Here is a 19,747-nt window from a genome sequence, read left to right on the forward strand (position 1 = left end):
TACCTCACCTCAACCTACTGTGGAGCCTGGGAGGTGCATCCAGAAACGAACACAATGCCAGACACAGGAACATGGCTTTTGCTTTCTTCCAGTCTTCCTCCTGGGCTGCAGAATGCTCTCCACCATCAGGTGTGATCCCTGTGGATCCCCAGCCAGCAGCAGCGATGCAGTGGGCACTGACAGACAGACAACCTCTGACACTAAGCTCATGTATTCCCTTTATTGAACTGTACTAGTTATTGCAATCAGATTAAGTCACATTTATAAAGCAGACCATCCAGTTGCACTGAAACCGATTATATTCATTACATAGTTTTAATCACTGTCCGGTGAACTGGCAAATCCAATCAAAGCATTAGTCTTTAATTAAAAAATTAAAAAGAAATATTCAGACAATAGCCAAGCAATCACATCACAATGCACAGTTACCTAAAATTGCAATTAAAAAGCAGTTAACGAAAAATAAAAAAATCACACCTAATCTTTAACTATCAATATAATACAAGAAGCAACAAAGGGCAACAGCATCAAAGCAGATTTATCTAACACTATAAATTCAGTCAGAAGCAGAAGCTCTAAAGTACACTAGCTGAAGCAGGACAATAAAAAATACTGAGCATGGAATACTTTTAATCTCTTCTATTAATATTCATTTCCAGCTGCTTATAATAGCAGCGCCTCATGGCCAAATCATTAGAGTTTTACATCTGGGTTGCAAATGACACTTTGATTGGATGTAATGTTCAAATGGTCCTCCCCACTGTGCCACCGTCAAGTCTTCTGCAGAGAGGTGTCCTGTAGTGCCAGTGGCTCACTGTGCGTGCTGGCTCAATGTGTGGTTCTGGAAAGACGAAAAAAGGAGACATGCATGAGGGGCAGAATAATAGAAAGCATGCCCATACCCTCCCACTCAGTACCATTTATGCAGAGCTCAACATAAAAGCTTCTCAATTATTACAAAACAAAATGCAATAAAGAAAAAGTACTCATAAGTAACAGCTGCCAATATGACACATTTGCTTTGTTCTGACAGATCTGTTAATGCTGGCATGAACTTAGAGAAAAAATGCTACAAGCCAAGTACAGCAATGAAGGCTGCTCCCCCCCGCCCCCCCTTTCCATACATATAAAGAAAGTGGTAACACTTCATGGGCAAAAATCTGCCTTTAGGGATTCCCTTAACTGTAACTATTAAAAAAAATAAAAATCTGAATCACGGGGAGAACCCTTGCCATATTTTACTCTTTTATTCTCACTAGTACCGGGTGCAAGTACTGGCAGCAAGAGACACCAGATTGTGACACACACTTCTCAGTCCAAGAAATACTTCGGCAGTAACAGCTGAACCGCCCGCTCAGGCACCAGGGTAATATTCCCAGCAGAAAAAAGGCTGGACATGTAACCCAGAAGTTAAATCTCTTTAAATAATAGACTTTGCTCTACACATTTCTTTCAGCAGTTTAGAGTCTCTTTTGTTCCCTTTTTTCCTTCTGGTAGATTTGTAATAGCCTCATGTCATCACAGTATCTCACCTCAGAAGATGCTGACCTGTCTTGCCATTTTGTGTAGGAGCCAATAAATCGTGGATCCAACCTTGGAAGCACATTTTTAGAGCAGCACTAATTCACCTACATTTTGTGTTCTGTCAAAACCCCAGTCCTACACATAAGCTCAGCTTTATTTGTAGGATTATCCAATTATTTGAGCAACTGGAGAAGAGCTTCATGGTGAGCTTTTCTTCAGCTCGGTCCCCAGTATCCCCAAATATAAAAATTCATTTGCGTTATTCCAACCCTAGGCAATTTTCATGGTCTCCACCTGCCTAATAACAGAGCTGGGCAAGTCCACCAGCTTGAAGAATAAGTTTTTAAACACAAAATTAATTTTGAATCTAATTATTTATTTACAGTGATTAAGGTTTAAAATAAAGTGAGATATTTTAACTTTTAATAAGTCATCTGGTCCTTCTACACTATCCATGCTTCTCAATTGCCTGCATCAAGATCAAGAAAAAAGAGAGATCCTCCGCTTTGTCTAGACGTGACACCTCCCTGATGGAAATGCCTGTGCAAAGAGCTAATGGGCGTCTGGTGGCCGTGACCCTGTTTGTAGGCAGAAGCATTTATGGACTGTGCACTCCCAAAAAGTGACCACCAGATGTCAGAAGTGCTGCTGAGTTCCTAAATCATGGCCAAAGTTCTCTGCGGTGCTGGGGCGGGAATTGGGCTGCGCGGGCAGCCTGCGTGGTCCTGGCAGGTCACTGGGGTGGCGGAGGAGCCACAGCTGCTGCACACACGGATGGAGCCCTTGAGACTTGAAATACCATCAACCGGTGACATCACAAAGTAACTACTTGTTTAGCATAACGCTGGCCCTCTGAGCACACCTCAGCCTGTGATGATAAATATTTCAGAACCACAAATCAGAAGTCAAATTACGGCATGTGAATTGACAGCTGAAACAGCTTTGCTTTTAGACAATTTAACACCACCAAACATAAAATCCAGTGGCTTTTTATTTTGATATACATAGAAATTTTCCTGGCCTGAAGAAGGGATGACCTTTGCAGCGCTGGATGTTATTTTCAAGTCTAACAATGACTTTATGGAAGAGGATGGATGGAGCCCTGCACACACAATGGCAGCACTGACAAGAAGCTTGCCCACTAAATCTAACTGTGGAAGCATGAAAATGTGAAGGAATACACAGGCCTCTGTGCTCAGACACACTCCTTGGCATTTTAACAATGGCCATTCCTTGTGCACTTCATGACAGTTCTATTTTTAGGTCATCCTGAATATCAATAAAAAACCTGAAAGGTTTACCATCTTCCATTTGAAGGAAGGGCTATTCGTAGTAGACAAATCCATACTTAGTTAGGCAGTGTCATTTAAAAGATAATGCACAATCAGCACTGGATGCACGACACACAGTCTACAGTCAAGGAACACGATTTCAAACTTGTGTGGCTGCTGCATTGATTATAACAGGCAGGTCAATAAAGGAATGGTATGTGGCTCTAAATCTGATAATGAAGCTTTCTTGGTAAGCCCTCCCTCCTAAAGCATCAGCTAATAACATGTTCTGAAAACTCCTAATACAAGGCATGTACTGGGTTTGTAAACAGAGTTTGTCAAAGAAACAAACAAATTATACTCAATGCTGCAACCATTCAGAGCCGGGTCAGGTAAAAAAAATACATTTTTCATATGGAAATCTTGATTTTGTCTTAGTATCTAGGGAATGTATCATTTATTCCCTATGCATGCATTACTGACAATCAATATGCTGGCTAGTCCCTAGACCAGGCAGTTAATAGATAGAGCCACATTTTATACAGGACTCCACAAGCAAGTCTGTAATGCCTATGGACAGGAGAGCCTGTGTGCACCACATCCTTCCACTGCCTTTCTGAGCAGATCCTGCACAAACCATATGCACAAATGCTAAGTCCTGCACAGCTGGGTGCTGGTGAACACAAAGTGAAGGCTGCATAACCACCACTGTGTGTGTTCCAAAATCCCATGAAAGCCTATCTGTATACTCTGCAACCAGTACAGGTTTCTCACCTACTAAAATGTATTTGAGACCATACAAATATGCTTTCCAAAAAAAGTCTGGCAACCAGTCTCCTATCACCAGCAATTGTTATGTCTTACCTTCTTGAGTCAACTCCTTACGCCTCATGTGTCTGCAGCTTATTGGAATTGTGCTCCGCAGATGTCAGAAAGCATCTGAGGCATTCAGGGCTTATGTATCTTCTCTCACATGTGTGTTTAGCATATTTGACCCAGGCTTTTCCAAATACCTTTATTAGGCACTTCTGTGTATGCCCATGGACATAGAAAATTTCCCTGTCTGACCAGACTTTTGGAGCAGTTGAAAAACACATAAAACCTGGCATTGAGAATGCCCTGTGCCTTAGCAAAACCAGCTTTGACCCTAATGCTACACTAGGCTGTTCCAGATGGCAAAAGGAAAATGTTAAGGCCAGAAGGGAGTGAGCATTTTGAAACATGTGATACTACAGGAATGCTTCTACCCAAGTAGCCTAAGGAAACTTCATCCACCTTTCCAGCAGAAGGGCAGGCTGGCAGGAAAGAGCTCAGGCGTGATTTTTGAACTCCATAAGTTATAGTTAAAACCAAAAACCCTTAATGGTGATATCCAGAGGAAAACAGAGCAGCCACAAAAAGGAAGGCTCTCCAGGCATGTTCATGTGTGTGTTTGCACATGCCCACCAGCTCACAAGGTCATCCATACATGTAGTTGGATGGGGGCTGGCAGAAGGCAGGACATAATTTGGAAGCTGAGTAGTAAAAATGGTTCTTCCCAGCTCCTGTTAGACCCCCTGGTTTACGCACAGCTCACAGCTGATACCCCACTGAATACATCATTCTGAGACATTATTGCAGCTGGAAAACTCTACAGCAGCACTAAGTCACCTGTCAAGATCAAGTAAGTCACAGCTTATTTACAGGACAAGGTTGGAAAATCTCTTCTTTTCTTCTCTTAATAATCATGCAAAATGGATAGCAATTCCGTTAGCTACGTCAGTGGGGAAAATGCAACTAGCTCAAGCCTTGGGCTGTCACAGTGTTTAAGTGGAATTTTCTACTGGCTGCACAATCCCCAAATGAACCATTTACGGAAGAGTCTGTGACCAAGAAACAGGGTGATGGCTTTTGCAGGAAATAAAAAGATTTCAAAGAATGGTTGATTATGGTCTGTGTAGATACTGATTGCTCTCCAGGTCTTCCCTGGGGACACCCCCTGCCTGCCCTCTGGATGTGAATCAAGCCATTTGTGCAGGACATCCACAATGAGTATTTCTTTGTTTTTCTACATGCATGATTATGAAAACATTGGCATGGCAATCTCCATTTTCAGAGCACTGTGTCAAGAAGGAAAGCATCAGGCTTGAAAGATGATCACTTACAGCAGTTCAAAGAACTCTTACAAGCTATATAAAGATGGAGAGAAAAAACACACACAAAAAAGCAGCACATGATGGAGCAAAGCTCCAAGCCAGGCAGTCAAGCTGGGAGTCTCCCACACTGCAACGATGCTCACTGCCAACAAGTCACAGGTGTACTACACAGGAGCAGGTGAAAAAAATAAAATGCAACTGTGAGGGGTGTGATAATGGTTTGGGGCTATAACACATCCAGTCTATAGTGCCATTGTGCATCTGTTACAGATTTAGATATTTTGTACCAGCCGTTTACAAGTACATTGTCTATGTGCATGAGCATATACACCTAAAAGACCATATGTTATACACAGGTTAAGAAATGGCCCAACAAGGCTGGTGATGCCCACCACCCTTAGGTGAAATTCCTAAGCTTTTTGCAGTGTTCCATGGACACTGGGACTCTGATGAAAGGCCATAAAGCCTCAGCCTCCCCACCCCCTCCTTGCAAATCCCATTAAAATGAACAGAAACTATTTCTTAAAACATTTCAACAAGAACTATGGAGATAATAGATTTATGTGACAAACAGCCAACATGAAAATTAACTGGTCATTAGCCATTGGGTGACCTATTAATCCCAGTGCTTTTCCCAAAGCATGGGGAGTCCTCCAGGCCCAGGTGAGAGACTAAGTAGTTTCTCTCCCTGCCTCTCCCCACCTTCCTGTCCAGGTTTCTACCCCTGCTTCAGCCACTGTCTGACTCCAAGCCCACAGACTGCGGTCTTGGCTGGGGACCCCTTGGGGCTGTGCCCCCTCCTCCCCATTCTCTCTTCTTTGCCCCTTACAGAGCAGGGCTGGGGGGAACAGGCAAAACAATCCCTCCACTGACTGCCAACATGCACTGCTTGCCAGACAAAAACTAAACCTCAGGTGCAGGCGTTGACTTGAAGCAAAGGTTCAAGTCTCACATTTGAACACATAAAAAAAAGGACAAAACAAAACCTCCAAATTGCTACAAACAGAATTAAGAGTGTCTAAATATTTACGAAATACCATCTGCAGCTCTCTTTTTTTAATGTTTTGCATCTTTTGAATTCAAACTGGTCCAAAAATCTCTCAGCTGTTATTCCTCATTATATATCCATAAGCACACACACGTATGTCCACAGGTGCTATTTACTCTAACAGCAATCCATAAAGATGAAAATCTTTATGCCTTGACTTTATAAGGGGATTACTTTAGGCAGAGGACACAAGGCGACCCTTGCTTTAGCCACTGGAGATTATGCTCTCTACAGAAAGCTGTGAGCCTTAAATTGGTGGTGCTTTAATCCTAAACTGGAGAGGCATTCAAGGGATGCCATGACCCAGAAGAGCAAGTGGAACAAAGCTAAATTAAAAAAAAAAAGGCAGAAGAGGGAGAAGGATGGGAAAAGAAAGAGTGAAAAGGAGAGAAAGCTTGCTTTACAGGATAAAACTATTTATTTTTATTTTTAATTTCCTTGCTACTTTCCCTTTGCTATCAGACTAAAGAAAAAGCACCTTTGCACCCCCTTGTAGTTTCTATGTGCTTATTTTTAGCACTGTTTGACAATTATCCAAGGGTCTAAGACTAACAGATGGCCTGTCTTAAAGCCTCATATGTTCACTAGTTTGCACTTCTGACAAACAGTAAATGTACTCAAGAGTGTGCCATAAACAGGGTTGAATGAATACTCAGAACACAATTTAGTTAATACACTTCATTAAAACTGATAGTGGTAACCAATGTTTCCCATAAAACCAGGTGTTAATTGCCCTTCCAGTTGTTTCAGGTAACTCTTACCCAGTGACATTTATATGTTTAGATCATAGTTTTTCAGGCAGCACAGTATTACTCCTTTCCCTTCCCCTGGTATTTTACCCACTACATAAAATGTTTGTAACTAGTGAACTCCAAGTTATCATGGTATGCAGTAAAAAAAAAAATTGTCAGGCAAGACAGGTTCACATGGCCCTTCTTTTTGTGAAGAATCGCTTGAAATGGAGGTAGAGGCAAACGAAAGGTGGCACATCCTTTGTGAAAGGCAAGGGCTGCCTGTGTTAGTGCTTCCTTCATCTCTGAGCATCTGATAACTTGCCATGCGTCAGTCAGTCCCTGTGTCAGCACACTTTGAGATGGCACTTCAACAAATGCAAGTAGAAAGCTGTCTTTTACAAGTTATTGAACGAGAAAGGAAAAAAAATCATTTTGAGTGTCTAAGAAAATATGCCTGGAGGTTTGGTGTCACCTGAAATGAGAAGTTGCTTGTTTCCAATGGAAATAGCTGCTTCTGAGTTACTCTGATGCTTGCACATTATTACTCGGGGGCCAAATGCAGATTTAAATGGTAATGGGACACAGAAATAGTCGTCTGTGCCAGAACAGAGCTGCCCCTGGCACCGCCATGGTTTCTGTACTCACTGGGGAAGGTGAGCAGCCTCCCTCAGTGCCTCCTCACCCGGGGGATGCCCCAGCATGCCCGGGAACCTTCTGGCTCCTCCAGAGACCAGGACCTGGCACCTCATCTGGAGTCAACAGGAAAGTTCAGAACTCGTAAAATATTTACAGGGTAAAAAAACCATCCCACAAGTGACCAACTAAATGCTGACTACTTTTTTAAATAAATCTTTTTCCATGGCCGGAACGTTCCTACACTGAAGTGCAGCTGCCCAGGGGTGGGTCTGGGGAGCCCCGGCAGAGGCAGAGGCATCCCCACCCGCTGCCAGCCTTTGTTCTGCTCCGGGGCTGTGCTGCCAGGCTGCAGCAACCCAGCAACACACTCCAACAGTTTTATCTCTGTATTACATAGCATCTCTTCATCTTAATGTAGTCCTGAATTTTGATTGGCATTTCTGTGTTATTCTGGTTTGAAAAATTACCCTTTTCTACAATTACCTTTCTTAGAGTTTTTTTTTTCCTAGCCCAAGCCTTTTCTCACACCAGCTAAGAATTATTAAATGATTTATGAATTTAATTTCTCCCCTAATTCAGGTTGTTTAGTCCTAATCAGACTTTGACAACTCACCTAACATGCTTTCCCCTTTCCACTTGAGACTAATAATTCTGTATCATCAGTCTTCTGAACCTGCCATCTCTTCCTATCCTTCTCTAAAAACTCAGAATAAACCAAGGCAAGTTTATTACAAGTGACTCCAAATGCAGCCTACGCCTGGCTTAGCCTCTCCTATTTGATTAAATGCTTCACCAAAAAGTCTATGTGCTTCTTCCAAAAACACTGGGTAAAATGCTGAAGCACAAAAGCAAACTGAAGCCTTTGGGAAAATTTCCTTACCACAGCACTTTGGAAATAAAAACCACGGAGGAATACATTATTAAGAGATAACCAGAGTCTTCTGTTAGAGAAACTAGCCGTAAACACACCGTGATTCACTGAGGCACCCAATGAAACCATGGAGCTAATAATACCTGTCCTGAGGGACCACACGCTCCTGAGAATTTCACTCAGAAATGCAAATTTATCAGCTTCTTTGTGACTTGTAGTCTCCAGGATGCCACGAACAAGATCAAAATAAGCTGAGGTAAAAAACTTACACTTCCTAAATATAAAGGGAGAGGGACAAATTTAATTACTGTTGTCAGAAGGGCATGAAACCAGAACATTTTTAGAATTCCTTCACTCTCCCCTCAGCCTCGCCATTTCTCCCTGACTGGATCCCAGAGCCATTGCTGATCCTAAGAGCAGAAAAGGGCTTCCAGGCTCGCAGCACACTGTTCTGCCAACAACACTTGGTGCTTTAACCTGGGCTTAGTCAGTCCATGGTTTTCTGGGAAGCTGGTCCTACAGATGCTCAGGGTCGCAGCCACCTCTACACCTCCACCAATGTGTCACAGACCCAGCACACAGCAGCACAAATACCCTCTGCCTGGCTTCGAAGGAACCCTCCAAAGCTGGCCTAGAGAATGCAAATACCCCATTTCCAGTCCATTCTTGAATCTAAGCCACACTAATCAGAAAAAGCATCTCCTGTCCACAGGTACACTCCTTTGCCTGTGCTATACCAGAAACCTGAATACCTGCCCCAGTGCTGATCTGTTTTAATCTACTCATGCGTCCTACTCAGGGAAGAAAAGTTTCAAAATCATTTACAAGAGGAAAACCATTTTCCAGGAATCTTTCTTAGGTATTCCTCTCAAAAACAAGACCTGTTGATTTCTTACAAGCCTAATTAAAGGTTATCCTATTAATCTTTCCTTGATCTAAGGCAAATCACATCGCAGAAGCCCTTCTTTGAGGACTGGCATCATCCTTATGGAACAATTTGGGACTCCTCTAAACACTAAATGATTTCCTGATTTTGTCTTTATTACAGGACTGGGATGGTGTCCTCTCACATTCTTTTTCTCAAAAAATACTTAGAGCAAAAGGGAAATGCTTTACATAGTACCTTTAGCAGTCACCAATCAAAACGCATAAAGCTTCACTGAGTGACTGTTTCTATGGGAATATAACCAAACAAAGCCAGGAAATTAAAAACTGAACCTAAAACTTGCTCTGCTGTTGTCTGGTATGGTAAGGGTCACTGAACACCAACCATCCGATTACTTTTTGTAGCTTTTTTTCCCCTGTACCAGTTAGGTATTCCTGGTGTTAAGGACCAGGTATAAAACAGCCTTAAATGTGAAGTTTAATGCAAACATTAACAGGGGAACATCCCACATTCTTCACTTCTCACATCCTTCACTGAATGATGGGAGCTGCAGCTGAATCAAGTTCCTTGGACCAAATAAGTGAGGGTGTACAGTCAAACCTGGCACAACCAGTGCCTGCCTGCAGTGAGGCCACAGCACACTACAGCCATTGCACCCTTAATTCTCTTAAGATGAGGCAACTAAAGTAAAATTCCCTCTAATGGAATACTGATCCAACAAATTGTATTGCCTTGTGTTATGGATACATTTTTCTTAGATAAATATTCTTGTCAGGTGGCCCCCACATAATGCTCAGGCTGACAAAATGGCTGGTCAGTGACCTGTTGCCTCAGACATAACGGCTGTTATTGCTGTTTCTCATTTCAAAAGGGGAATGGAAATTCTCCAATGCAAGTGGCTCTGCTATAAAATAGCAATGCCATAGTTACAGAAGTGCTTTATATGCTGCCCCATTAGTGCAGATGCCACCAGCAGAGCAGAAATCTGCAGACAGGATTGTGCTCAGCCCGATGCCCACTGCCTTGAGGAATTAACCCCAGAGGAGCTAGGAGTGTGCAAGGGCCATGAAGGATTTGTTCTTTTAAGTAAAAGAGGGGTACAAATATCACCAACACAAGCCATCTCCTCCAAGACATCTCAAGACAAAACAGCAAGGCAACACTGCTCTTGCACTTGTGTGAAACAACTGGGTTGAAAAATGGGATTTTCTGCCAGTGCTACTCCATTACAGCAGTGTCACTGGTCTCTGGAAAATCTGCTTTCTAAACAGCAAGATGCCACATTTTAAACAATTGTGATTTCATGCAAAGACTAAGAGCATGTGTCAGCCCCAAAGGAGGAGGAGGACAAATTTTTCAGAAGTAAATATGTTCTAAACTACCTCACTGCTCCTTTTGAGGACACAATAATATAACGCACTGATGGCAGATACGCCATACACAGCCATGGCAATTTTTTCAGGTTTAACTGTGTAGCAAAAATAAATGAGGAGGCTGGGTGGTCAGGTAGGCCTGCTCCCCCAGGGCTGGTGTGGTGTGGGCACTGCTTTGGCCATTCCTTCATGGTACAAACTGAAGGCAATTCAGTTCTGTGGATGAGCTCTGCACTGAGGGAGCCTCAGGGTGTCTGTAGCACCCACCCACAACGTGGCAAAGAAGACATATGAGATACTCCACAGTGAGACACCTCAGTGATAAACTCAGGACTCCTGCTACCAAATCTGGTCAGGCTCACGCAGCATTGGGGTGACAGAGCCAGGCTGAACACATGCTGACCTTACACAGAGCCACGAGCTTTCTCTGCGCTGATCCCATCAGCACATACCATCTTACCTCCATCATCTAGATTTTTCCAACCGAGCCTCATCACCTCTTTGAGGATAAACAGTTCAGTATCTTGTAAGTTATTCCATTAGCATGAAGCATGAAGAAAAAGAGAACATTAGCAATCCATCCACTCAGTTACTACACAGGTTGGGTCACTGCATTTGTGCACCCAGTCCTGCACCAAACACTCCCATCCCCGTTTCATTTCACTTATGAACAACAGGGACAACCTGGAAACAAGCTATATTCTAAAGTATTTTATCTTTCTTCCTTTCTCTTCTGGTCAAAGGGAGGTATAAAACTACTCTCAAAATACAATGCTAAAGCAGGGTATCAATTACACAAACTTTAGTACATGATTGAATACACTTATCTGGAAGCGACTTCAGAAAGCAGCAAAGTTGTTCCAAGGCTGTTTTCAGGTCCCTGAGAGTAGGCTAGACTGAGAATACCAACAGCCTTCCTGACAAGAGCATGGAGGTGCAGGCAGGGAAAGCCCTATACACACATCCAGGTGCCGAAAGGCAAGCAAACCATTGACTTTCTAAAAATTTCTTCTCCTTTTGCTCTTAGGCCCCATTTTTTTGTGGCCTCTAATCATGCTTGCTCCGTGTATCTGACCTCACAAAGGAATGAGAACAAGTAAGGAGTTAGCAGGAGTCTCTGTTATGCTCTTTAAAATCCCCCTGGAAAAACTGGCCCTCAGGATGGGGTCACAGAGCAGCACTCCTGTCCTTAGCCTGCTCCAGCAGCCAGGGCTGAAACTGCTGCTCCCGCTGCCTTTCTCTGGCCAAGGAGATAAAGCCTAGGATTACACCCTAAATCTCTTTCTTGCAAATCATAGGTACAATCAAGGCCTTGCACATTTCCTCATGAAATTATTTTTCAAATTCCTTCTAACAATAAAAGTGATGGGGACTCTACGAGCACCACAGCAGTATAGTATCACTCCAGGATTTCCTGTCTGGAGTTTAGGCTTCACGTCTGAAATACAACACACACACAACATTTGTATGACCGAGGAAACACAAGACACTTGCCACACATTTATTATCTTCCCGGGGAAATGATATAGAGGACAAAAGAGACTATATTTACTCCCTCCCCAGCTGCTTTTACAATCTAATAATTTATTTCTCCTGGACATAAATTTCAGATTTAAACGAAATCCCTGAAACCTAAAGATGCCACATGGTACAGGCTAGGGCAGTATTTCTTTCTGTTTTGGAGATGGAGTGCTTAATGCACTGCTCAGTTAACCAGGAGCCTTAAAATTTGGGGGAGGGGATGGGAGGACAAACAATTAGAACGTGGCAGGCCCTAGATGCAAATACAGGCAACTGTGATTAGTACCTTCATACACAGAGTTAGAAATATCTGGTTATTGAAAATTATTTTCTCAGTCCATGGGGGTTTATCTAGGTTTAGGCCAAGATGTTTATTTTTTCAGCAGCAGCTGTACTGGGGATTCTTTTACAACATTTTCCTTACACAGAAGCTATATATCATTCACATTTCTGAAAACAGTGGTGCCTTCTATGACATAAAAAATCTCTGCAATTAGAAACAACCATATCCTCTTTCAGAAAAATAAAATGCATCTTCAAACTCTTCTAGTCAGCAACTAAGGTAGCAGTGCTCTTAAGGCAAATGTAAAAATCCAAGGTATAAATTCATGTTAACTATTACAAATACATCCATCTGTTCCCAGACTAACTAGTGACTGAAACTGATGAGTTCACTGAAATGTAATTTTTGAGTCTACTAGCGTCTGTTCTCTTCTAGTAATAAAGTAAATGCTTTTCAATAACTGTGCTGCTTTTGAATGCCAATTTCCATTTAAGAAGGTTCAGGTTCTCGCTAAAAAAAACCCCTAAAATTAAAATAGCAAATGCCTTTTCTTTCCAAAGGTCAAACTCAGCTTTTAAAGAACAAGCAACATTTCAGCAAGGCAGAGAGGACAAAACTCCAATCAGATAAATGGGCTGTGCAATGATTGAGAACAACGGCTGCCTCAGGTTTCTGAATGGGCTGTAGGATAGTATTTGGCACAGTCTGATGTTGAAGCTTATATCTCTTTTACTGCAGACAAGAAATTCACTGAAATATATAAATAATGAATGTGGCTGGGGATCTCTGCTGGTACTACTGCTGGTTCTGCAAGATGCAGGAGCAGAAACATACACTGCTCCATGTTTTTGTTATTAGGGAATCCTTGTTCTCCAACAATAAACACAGAATATTTTATCTGAAATGGCTTCTGCAGCACATACAATATAAGTTTCAGCTTTCTGGAAGTGCCAGCAAATTGCAGAAAGATAAGTTACAAAGACGTACCTAATTTGCTGTGATGAATTGTGTGCATGCTTCAGTGATCAAAACTGCAGCTGAGACCCATTATATTTAATGATCTAGACATTTCTTGTGAAAACACTCAGGCATATACTGTTATGTCTGGACAAGCACCCCCATTTTGCTCTAGCAGCAAGCAAATGAAGAGACTGAACTTTTAAAAAGATGCTGAACACCACTCTCGATGAGCTCTTTAAAACTGAGGCTAATCAAGCTCCACTATTTTCCTTAAATAATGCTTATGCTCTGCCCTTTGCAGTGCAGCATCCCTCTTCCTTTGAAAAATGCAGTCAGTTCCTTTGGATGCTAGCGACACTTACAGGAGGTAACAAAGCTGATCTATGCTCATACCCCAAACTATGTTCCAGAGCTGTTAGCACAGCAGAAGAAAATCAGAGGGGCTGTATTAGAGACCTCTTCCCACCAGCGAAGAAAATTTCTGACAAGGTTTTTCAGAGAAAAAACAAAAGGGAAAACCAAAATTGCCTACATATCAGACTAGTGTTCTGTTTCTACTTTAAGGACTATGCCCTGCTTACAAAGGCAGGTGCCACCAAGCTGGGTAAGGCAAATCAGTGGTAGCTGATATTGCTGTCCCTGGGGACAGTTTTCCCACAGTTCCAGCTGTGCCAACGACCAAGCTCACAGACCCACAGCTTACAGCCCCATCGCTCTGTGCCTTGACACAGAGCAGCAGGAAACTCTCCTATGGGGACAAGGACTTCACCTTGTGAATATGTGAAGGACTTTTGAATAAAGGGTTTGAGGTTTCCAGCACTTTATATCTGGCTCCTCCAAAATTTTCCCACATAGTACTGAGTATATTGTTCAACCCTTGCCTTTCCAACTTTGTAAATCAGGAAAAAACAACCTCAGAAAAAGTGCTGGCAAGCTTAATTGACTCACAGTTATAAGAATCACAGCCACAGAATTTTCTTGGTACCATATAGTCGAAAGCTCATGTTCTCCCTCCCTGGTCAGCCCAAATCATTTTCTATCATTGTTCAACAAAACAAAGCAAGACATAAACGCGTGTTTTGACTCCAGAAATAAGGATTTCAAAGTGCTATTTCATTCACCTGAGGAGCTGCTAAATACTATCACAGTGATAATTTATGATAGTGTGGTAAAGAATGAAGAAAAGGTATTTGTTAATTGTTGACATAACAAAATTAATTTTCCCTCCCTAAACTTTTTCTCATCTCTCCTGTGAGCTCTGATGCAATGTTACTGACTGGCACTGCTGAAATGCCAACTTGCATTTCTCATCCTTAATTTCTCTCTAAATGTCATTAGTAATTGTTATTGCCAGACCAGAGAGTGCAATCTGGTCCTTCCAAAAGAAAATCCATTTCTCATTTCTTCTCCTGTGCTTCCTCCTTTTGGTCAGGATGGATGTTTAACGCAGCCCATGTGCTGTGCTTCCAAGAGAATGGAAATGAAATAATGTATCTGAAAGTAAAACATTCCTGCTTTTTTTTTATTTACATATAGAATGTCTGGATCCTTATGAATATCAAATTGTACATTCAGAAGGGTCTTCAAAGCACATCTTTCAAAACACTAACAAGTCTTAATTGAATAAAGTTAACAATTAGGGGAAGGGAGCACCCTTTAATCTGTGCATACAGACTTCTCTCTGTGTGCTTCTATAAATTACACTTTTTTGTGGATAACAATGTCAAATATAAAAACATATAATATGATTTTTCTCTTTCTGTCACATGGAAGACAAATCTCTGCAGTGAGATGTGTAAACTAGTCCAGCTTTGGTCTGGATTAACGTATCACCCTCAGTGACCCACACAAGTAAAAGTGGTGTCCCTCACCAAAGTGGGAGATGAACTTAGAGATCTGTGTGCAAAGGAAAACCTGCCAGTGTCCAAGGCTGGCTCCCTGCACATCACTATGTACTGAGCCAGCAATTTGTACAGTTATGTGTAGAGCCTACAAAATTTGGTCTCCGGTACTTCAAGGCAAGTAGAACCTTGGCACTTTGAGTCAATTTTAGGAGGGACTCTTGTGTCATGACAGACCTTTAACTGAGCTCCTCATAATCAGCACATCTTAAATTTGCATGTCTGCATTATATTCTACAATGTATATAAAGTAATTAATTCAAAGCTAAGCTGCATTTCCATATCCATTAACTAAAGGCATCTTATCTCAAAATAAATAGACATTTGGACATTTCCAGCCAGGAATTGTGCTTTCAATAAACACAATTGATGCATATACATTGTCTCTTGGCAGCTTACACTCCTGCCCATCTGTTGGGATGGCATGGTGCCTACGCAAAAGTTGGTTGGACCCTTGCCCTAGGGCATAGATGACAGGCAACGACGGGTTTAGCTGGGCAGCCTGAGCACCAGATCCAAGTGCCATCTCTGCTGTAGGAAGCCCCTTCTGTGTGCCAGCGCTGCCACATTGGAACGACATGCCTCCTTACACTTGATCACACATGTTGACACTTGGGTGCGCTTAAGTGCATTAATGACTGAAACGATGCCTTTCACCTGGCTCCCATCTCTTTTTCCCCCACTCTGCATCGCTACTGGGTTTTCTGCACATGTTCATGTGGCTGCAGACACTCTGTTAGCCAGGGCCAGCCACGGAACAGCGTTAATGTTGTAAGAAATGAAGGAGGGTTTTTTGTTATAGGCCATGCTGCTCCAGTGCCAGACATTTCATCATCTAACATGAGAGATCTATCTACATCTCACTGAAGAGACCTCAGAGAGGACAGAGATGCAGCAATATATTGATCGGAATCATCCTTCCAAATGAAAAAAATGCTACACCTTGTCACTACATCAAGCACAGGGCATTCAAGATTTCTGCATCAGAAATGTTGCAGCAGAGGTGGCCATGCAACAAGGCCACTCTGTCTGGATTATGTTGCTGTTCCAACAGCATCGCCAGTCCCAGACGCAGCAAACATCACCTCTGTGTGCCAGGGAAGGAGGTGCTGACAAATCTCACATAGGTGCATGAGCATGAACAGCCCTTGCTCTTACATCAGCTTCTGTGGATGTCAGGCCCAGGAAATCTCCAGCATCCCTCGGCCAGAAGCTCAACTGCAGCTGCTGCAGACCCACCAACAGCCCCACATAGCCTACAAAGGTATTTCTCAGCTTTGATCTTCATGAGAGCCTGTTCCTAACCCCAAATTTTTAAACAGCCATGTATTCCTCCTCCCTCAAATTTAAACACACATATTGAAAACTAGAGACCTAATAGGTAAAACTTCCCTGCTGTGACAACAGATCAGAGATAAAACTTGTGGTTTTGCAGTCCATAAAAAACGTTCAGGCAGGCAGACTCAACATGATGGGTATGTGCCTACAGCACTTTTAATTTTTAATTATTGTTAGTTATAATTATCTGACTGTGTCTGAATGAAACACAGCAATATGGCTGGAATAGATTTTGGTAGTCTTGTAATTTATTAGCTTTGTAACTACTAATAATTAAAATTTAACAATACTCCAAGCACCATAGCAACATTTTTTTAAAAAACACTAGCCAAATCTGCTAGAATAACTGACTAGGTCATTTTCAGGATTTGAAAGGAGGAGTAACATTTAAAAAATTTTAAAACAAAAAAAAGAAAGACACAAAGAGGGAAAGATAGATAATAGACTCTTAAGTGCCCATCAACAACCAAAATACAAAGATTAAAAAATGGTTTTAAAAGAAAAAAAATCATTTTTATTTCAGTGGATTAATTCTACACATTATTTTCTATATGCTTGGTATGAAACTTAGGAAGAGCTCAGGGTATGTTTCCAGTAAGAAGCTCCTGGCATTTACTATCCAAGTCACACCTAAATTCTGATACATAGCAAAAGTTACATCAAAGGAAGCACTACCTTGAGATAGAGCAGCATTTCAGGTCCTATTTGTCCTGCCATCCACACACTCTTACAGGAAAAAACATTTTCTACAACTGCATCAAGATACCATAGATTTGCCCAGAAGCACTGAGATACTGCAATGTTGCAAGGATATAGCGCTGGTTGGAAGAAAGATCTGTCTTCTGTTTAAGTAAGCTTTCTTATACCCCCAGAAAGTAGGCAAAGTCCATTTTTCAAATAGGAGCTGGAGATATTAACCCCTAAAAGATTTGGAATAGCTGGGTAGAGACCCAAAATTGCTTAATTCTTTCTTCAGTGCTGTGGCTGTTGGTGGTGAAGTGAGCCCGTAGATTCAGCCCTGCAGACTTGCCTGCATGCAGGTGGGTCACAGCCAAGCCAAGAGGCTCATTCTCCTCCATGCTTCAGGGAACACTCTTGTACCCAGATGACCCAAAGGACCACTGGCACAAACAGCTGGAGATGTTGCTCCTCACTGCCCCACTCCCAGGGAGGTCAGCACAGGTACAGAGCAGCCTCTTCATGTCCCCCATCAGGTCACATCACACTGTGGGGTGGTTGCAGTGTCACCATGCCTGGGCAGGTTGCAGTCCTCTACAGGAGGCATATCTAACATCCAGCTGACATTAAAAGCAGACTTAAAAAAAAAGAAAACCTGCTTAGGGCTTGATCTGCTGTAATCAGCAGAAAGAATCCCAAGGACTTTGATGTGGACCAAATCAAGCCCCTGGAGGATGTTCATGGTAAATCATTATTAATATAATGAGTGCAATTTCTGTGCAGCAGCTCATGCCTGTTTATGGATATATGAAAATTGCCAGCTTTTCACATAAAATAAAATGAGAGGGGAGACAGACCACAGGGTTAGCCAATGAGCCATAGTAGCCATTCTCCTTTTGATATGTGTACATTTAAAGAAACTGGGCACTTAAAGTGACAGCAAATTCTGCCAGTGAAGCTCCCTTAATTTAGTGGTTTGACATATCTCCAAATCTGAACAGAAAAGGAAGCCCTTTATTCATAGCAGGCAATAAAACACCTGAACACCTGTGCTAGGCAAGACCTGGCAGGTACCCTGCTCCCTTGGTACCTGGATTATTTGCGCATTGTTTATTATATCCCTTGCCTTAGTTTTCATCAATTGTAATCATTTAGGAGGAAACGGTATGATTAATAGTACACAAGCAAACAGCAGGAACTAATCCTTTAAATACAAATACTTCACCGGTTATGTGATGGCTCCTTGGAAAAGCACCGTGGCAAAAGAGAATATACAAAAATACTCCTTAACTTTCCTCTGAAAATTGCTGCTCTGTCACAATTTGCTTAATGCAATTCTCGATGCAAACAAGGAGGGATCTCTCCTTGCTGTGAATCACACCACAAATATAACTCTCAGCACCCAACTATGTGTCATCATTTCCGACCCATCTTCAGTGTTGGCAGGATTCCCTGCTATGTTTTAAATAGTAAAGATCAAAATTTCAGTTTTGTCAAAGAGCTACCTCATCTCCCACGTCCGGGTGCCCCGTGTGCTGTGGTGGCTCTGGCTGCTTCCAAGGGGTGGGAATGCCAGCGGGGCTGGCAGCTCCCAACACAGCTCCTGGAGATGGGGCTCTGTTTGAAAGGGCTCCCTTTGCCCTGCATGTGAGGAGCCTCCAACCCTCCACCTCTACACTTGTTTCAGTGAGCATGTCTCAGTAGGGGGAATGAAATGCCATAGCCTCATGTATTAGCTATATATTTACTTTTTTTCCAGGAGATTTTTATTATATTCATAGCTGTCAATCTTATAGACTGACGATGTGAAAAACATGGAGCTGCCAGCCTTTCCTCTTCTGCCCTAAGGGTGTGTGGGGTTATCATACATACTGTTTCCTTTGTGTTTTGTACTTAACCTTACCATGTTTTCTTTCCTTATTTCCAGTGAGATACTGTAAGAAGTTAAATAGCATTCTGTTCTCTTTTCTTGTGGCAGTATCAAGGCAAACTTACTGACTCATTGCTCCAGATTCTCACCAAAATTTCCACTGTTAAAAAAGCAAGCTCAGTTCCTCAGAGCTTTCTTAAGCCTTGGTCTTATAGCTCCATCAGATGGTGTAAACTTCAAAGCATAAACCTATATTAAAATACAACTGCTAGTTCAGCAGCACTACTAGAGGGTTTGGTCGCTTCCAGAGTGTTGATACCAACAAAATGTCTCCACCAGGCACTAGAAGTGCAATTACAGCAGCAACATTTCTCATCACATGGCACACATGTGCCTTCTGGGCTTACTTGGTGTTTACCCTGACTGTTAAAAAGACATGTTCACAAATCAGCAGGGCTAATTCATGCCACTCCATGACTTGTCCAAAAGTTACCTTTTCTCTCTGCTCTATTATTTTCCCTACCCTCCTTGCTTTTTGTGCTTTTCTATAAGCAACCTCCCTGAATTTCTTCTTGAAGTAGTTGAATGTTCAATTTTTTTAAGTATTTTCAGAGGTTTCACTTAGAAATACAAAGAAGTAAAACAATGCGTAGGTTCAGATTTTGATACTAGTTATTTTACGCCAGTGGGAAAGCAAGTTCAGAACTGAAAAGTCCAA

The 19,747-nt window shown here is 42.1% G+C and overlaps 1 protein-coding gene across 8 annotated transcripts in view; it reads right to left on the reverse strand.

Moving 5' to 3' along the window:
- Nucleotides 1-205: 205 nt before the first annotated feature.
- ZNF423 (zinc finger protein 423) overlaps nucleotides 206-19,747 on the reverse strand; it is a 280,821-nt gene continuing 261,279 nt past the window's right edge. For all 8 annotated transcript variants that reach the window (XM_071567599.1, XM_071567593.1, XM_071567592.1 and 5 more), the window contains one exon: nucleotides 206-841. In XM_071567599.1, coding sequence (XP_071423700.1) covers nucleotides 812-841 — 30 coding nt within the window. In that variant the 3' untranslated portion in view covers nucleotides 206-811. The remainder of the gene's footprint in view (nucleotides 842-19,747) is intronic.

This window comes from Pithys albifrons, chromosome 12 (genome assembly GCF_047495875.1).
Source record: "Pithys albifrons albifrons isolate INPA30051 chromosome 12, PitAlb_v1, whole genome shotgun sequence".
Lineage (NCBI taxonomy): Eukaryota > Metazoa > Chordata > Aves > Passeriformes > Thamnophilidae > Pithys > Pithys albifrons.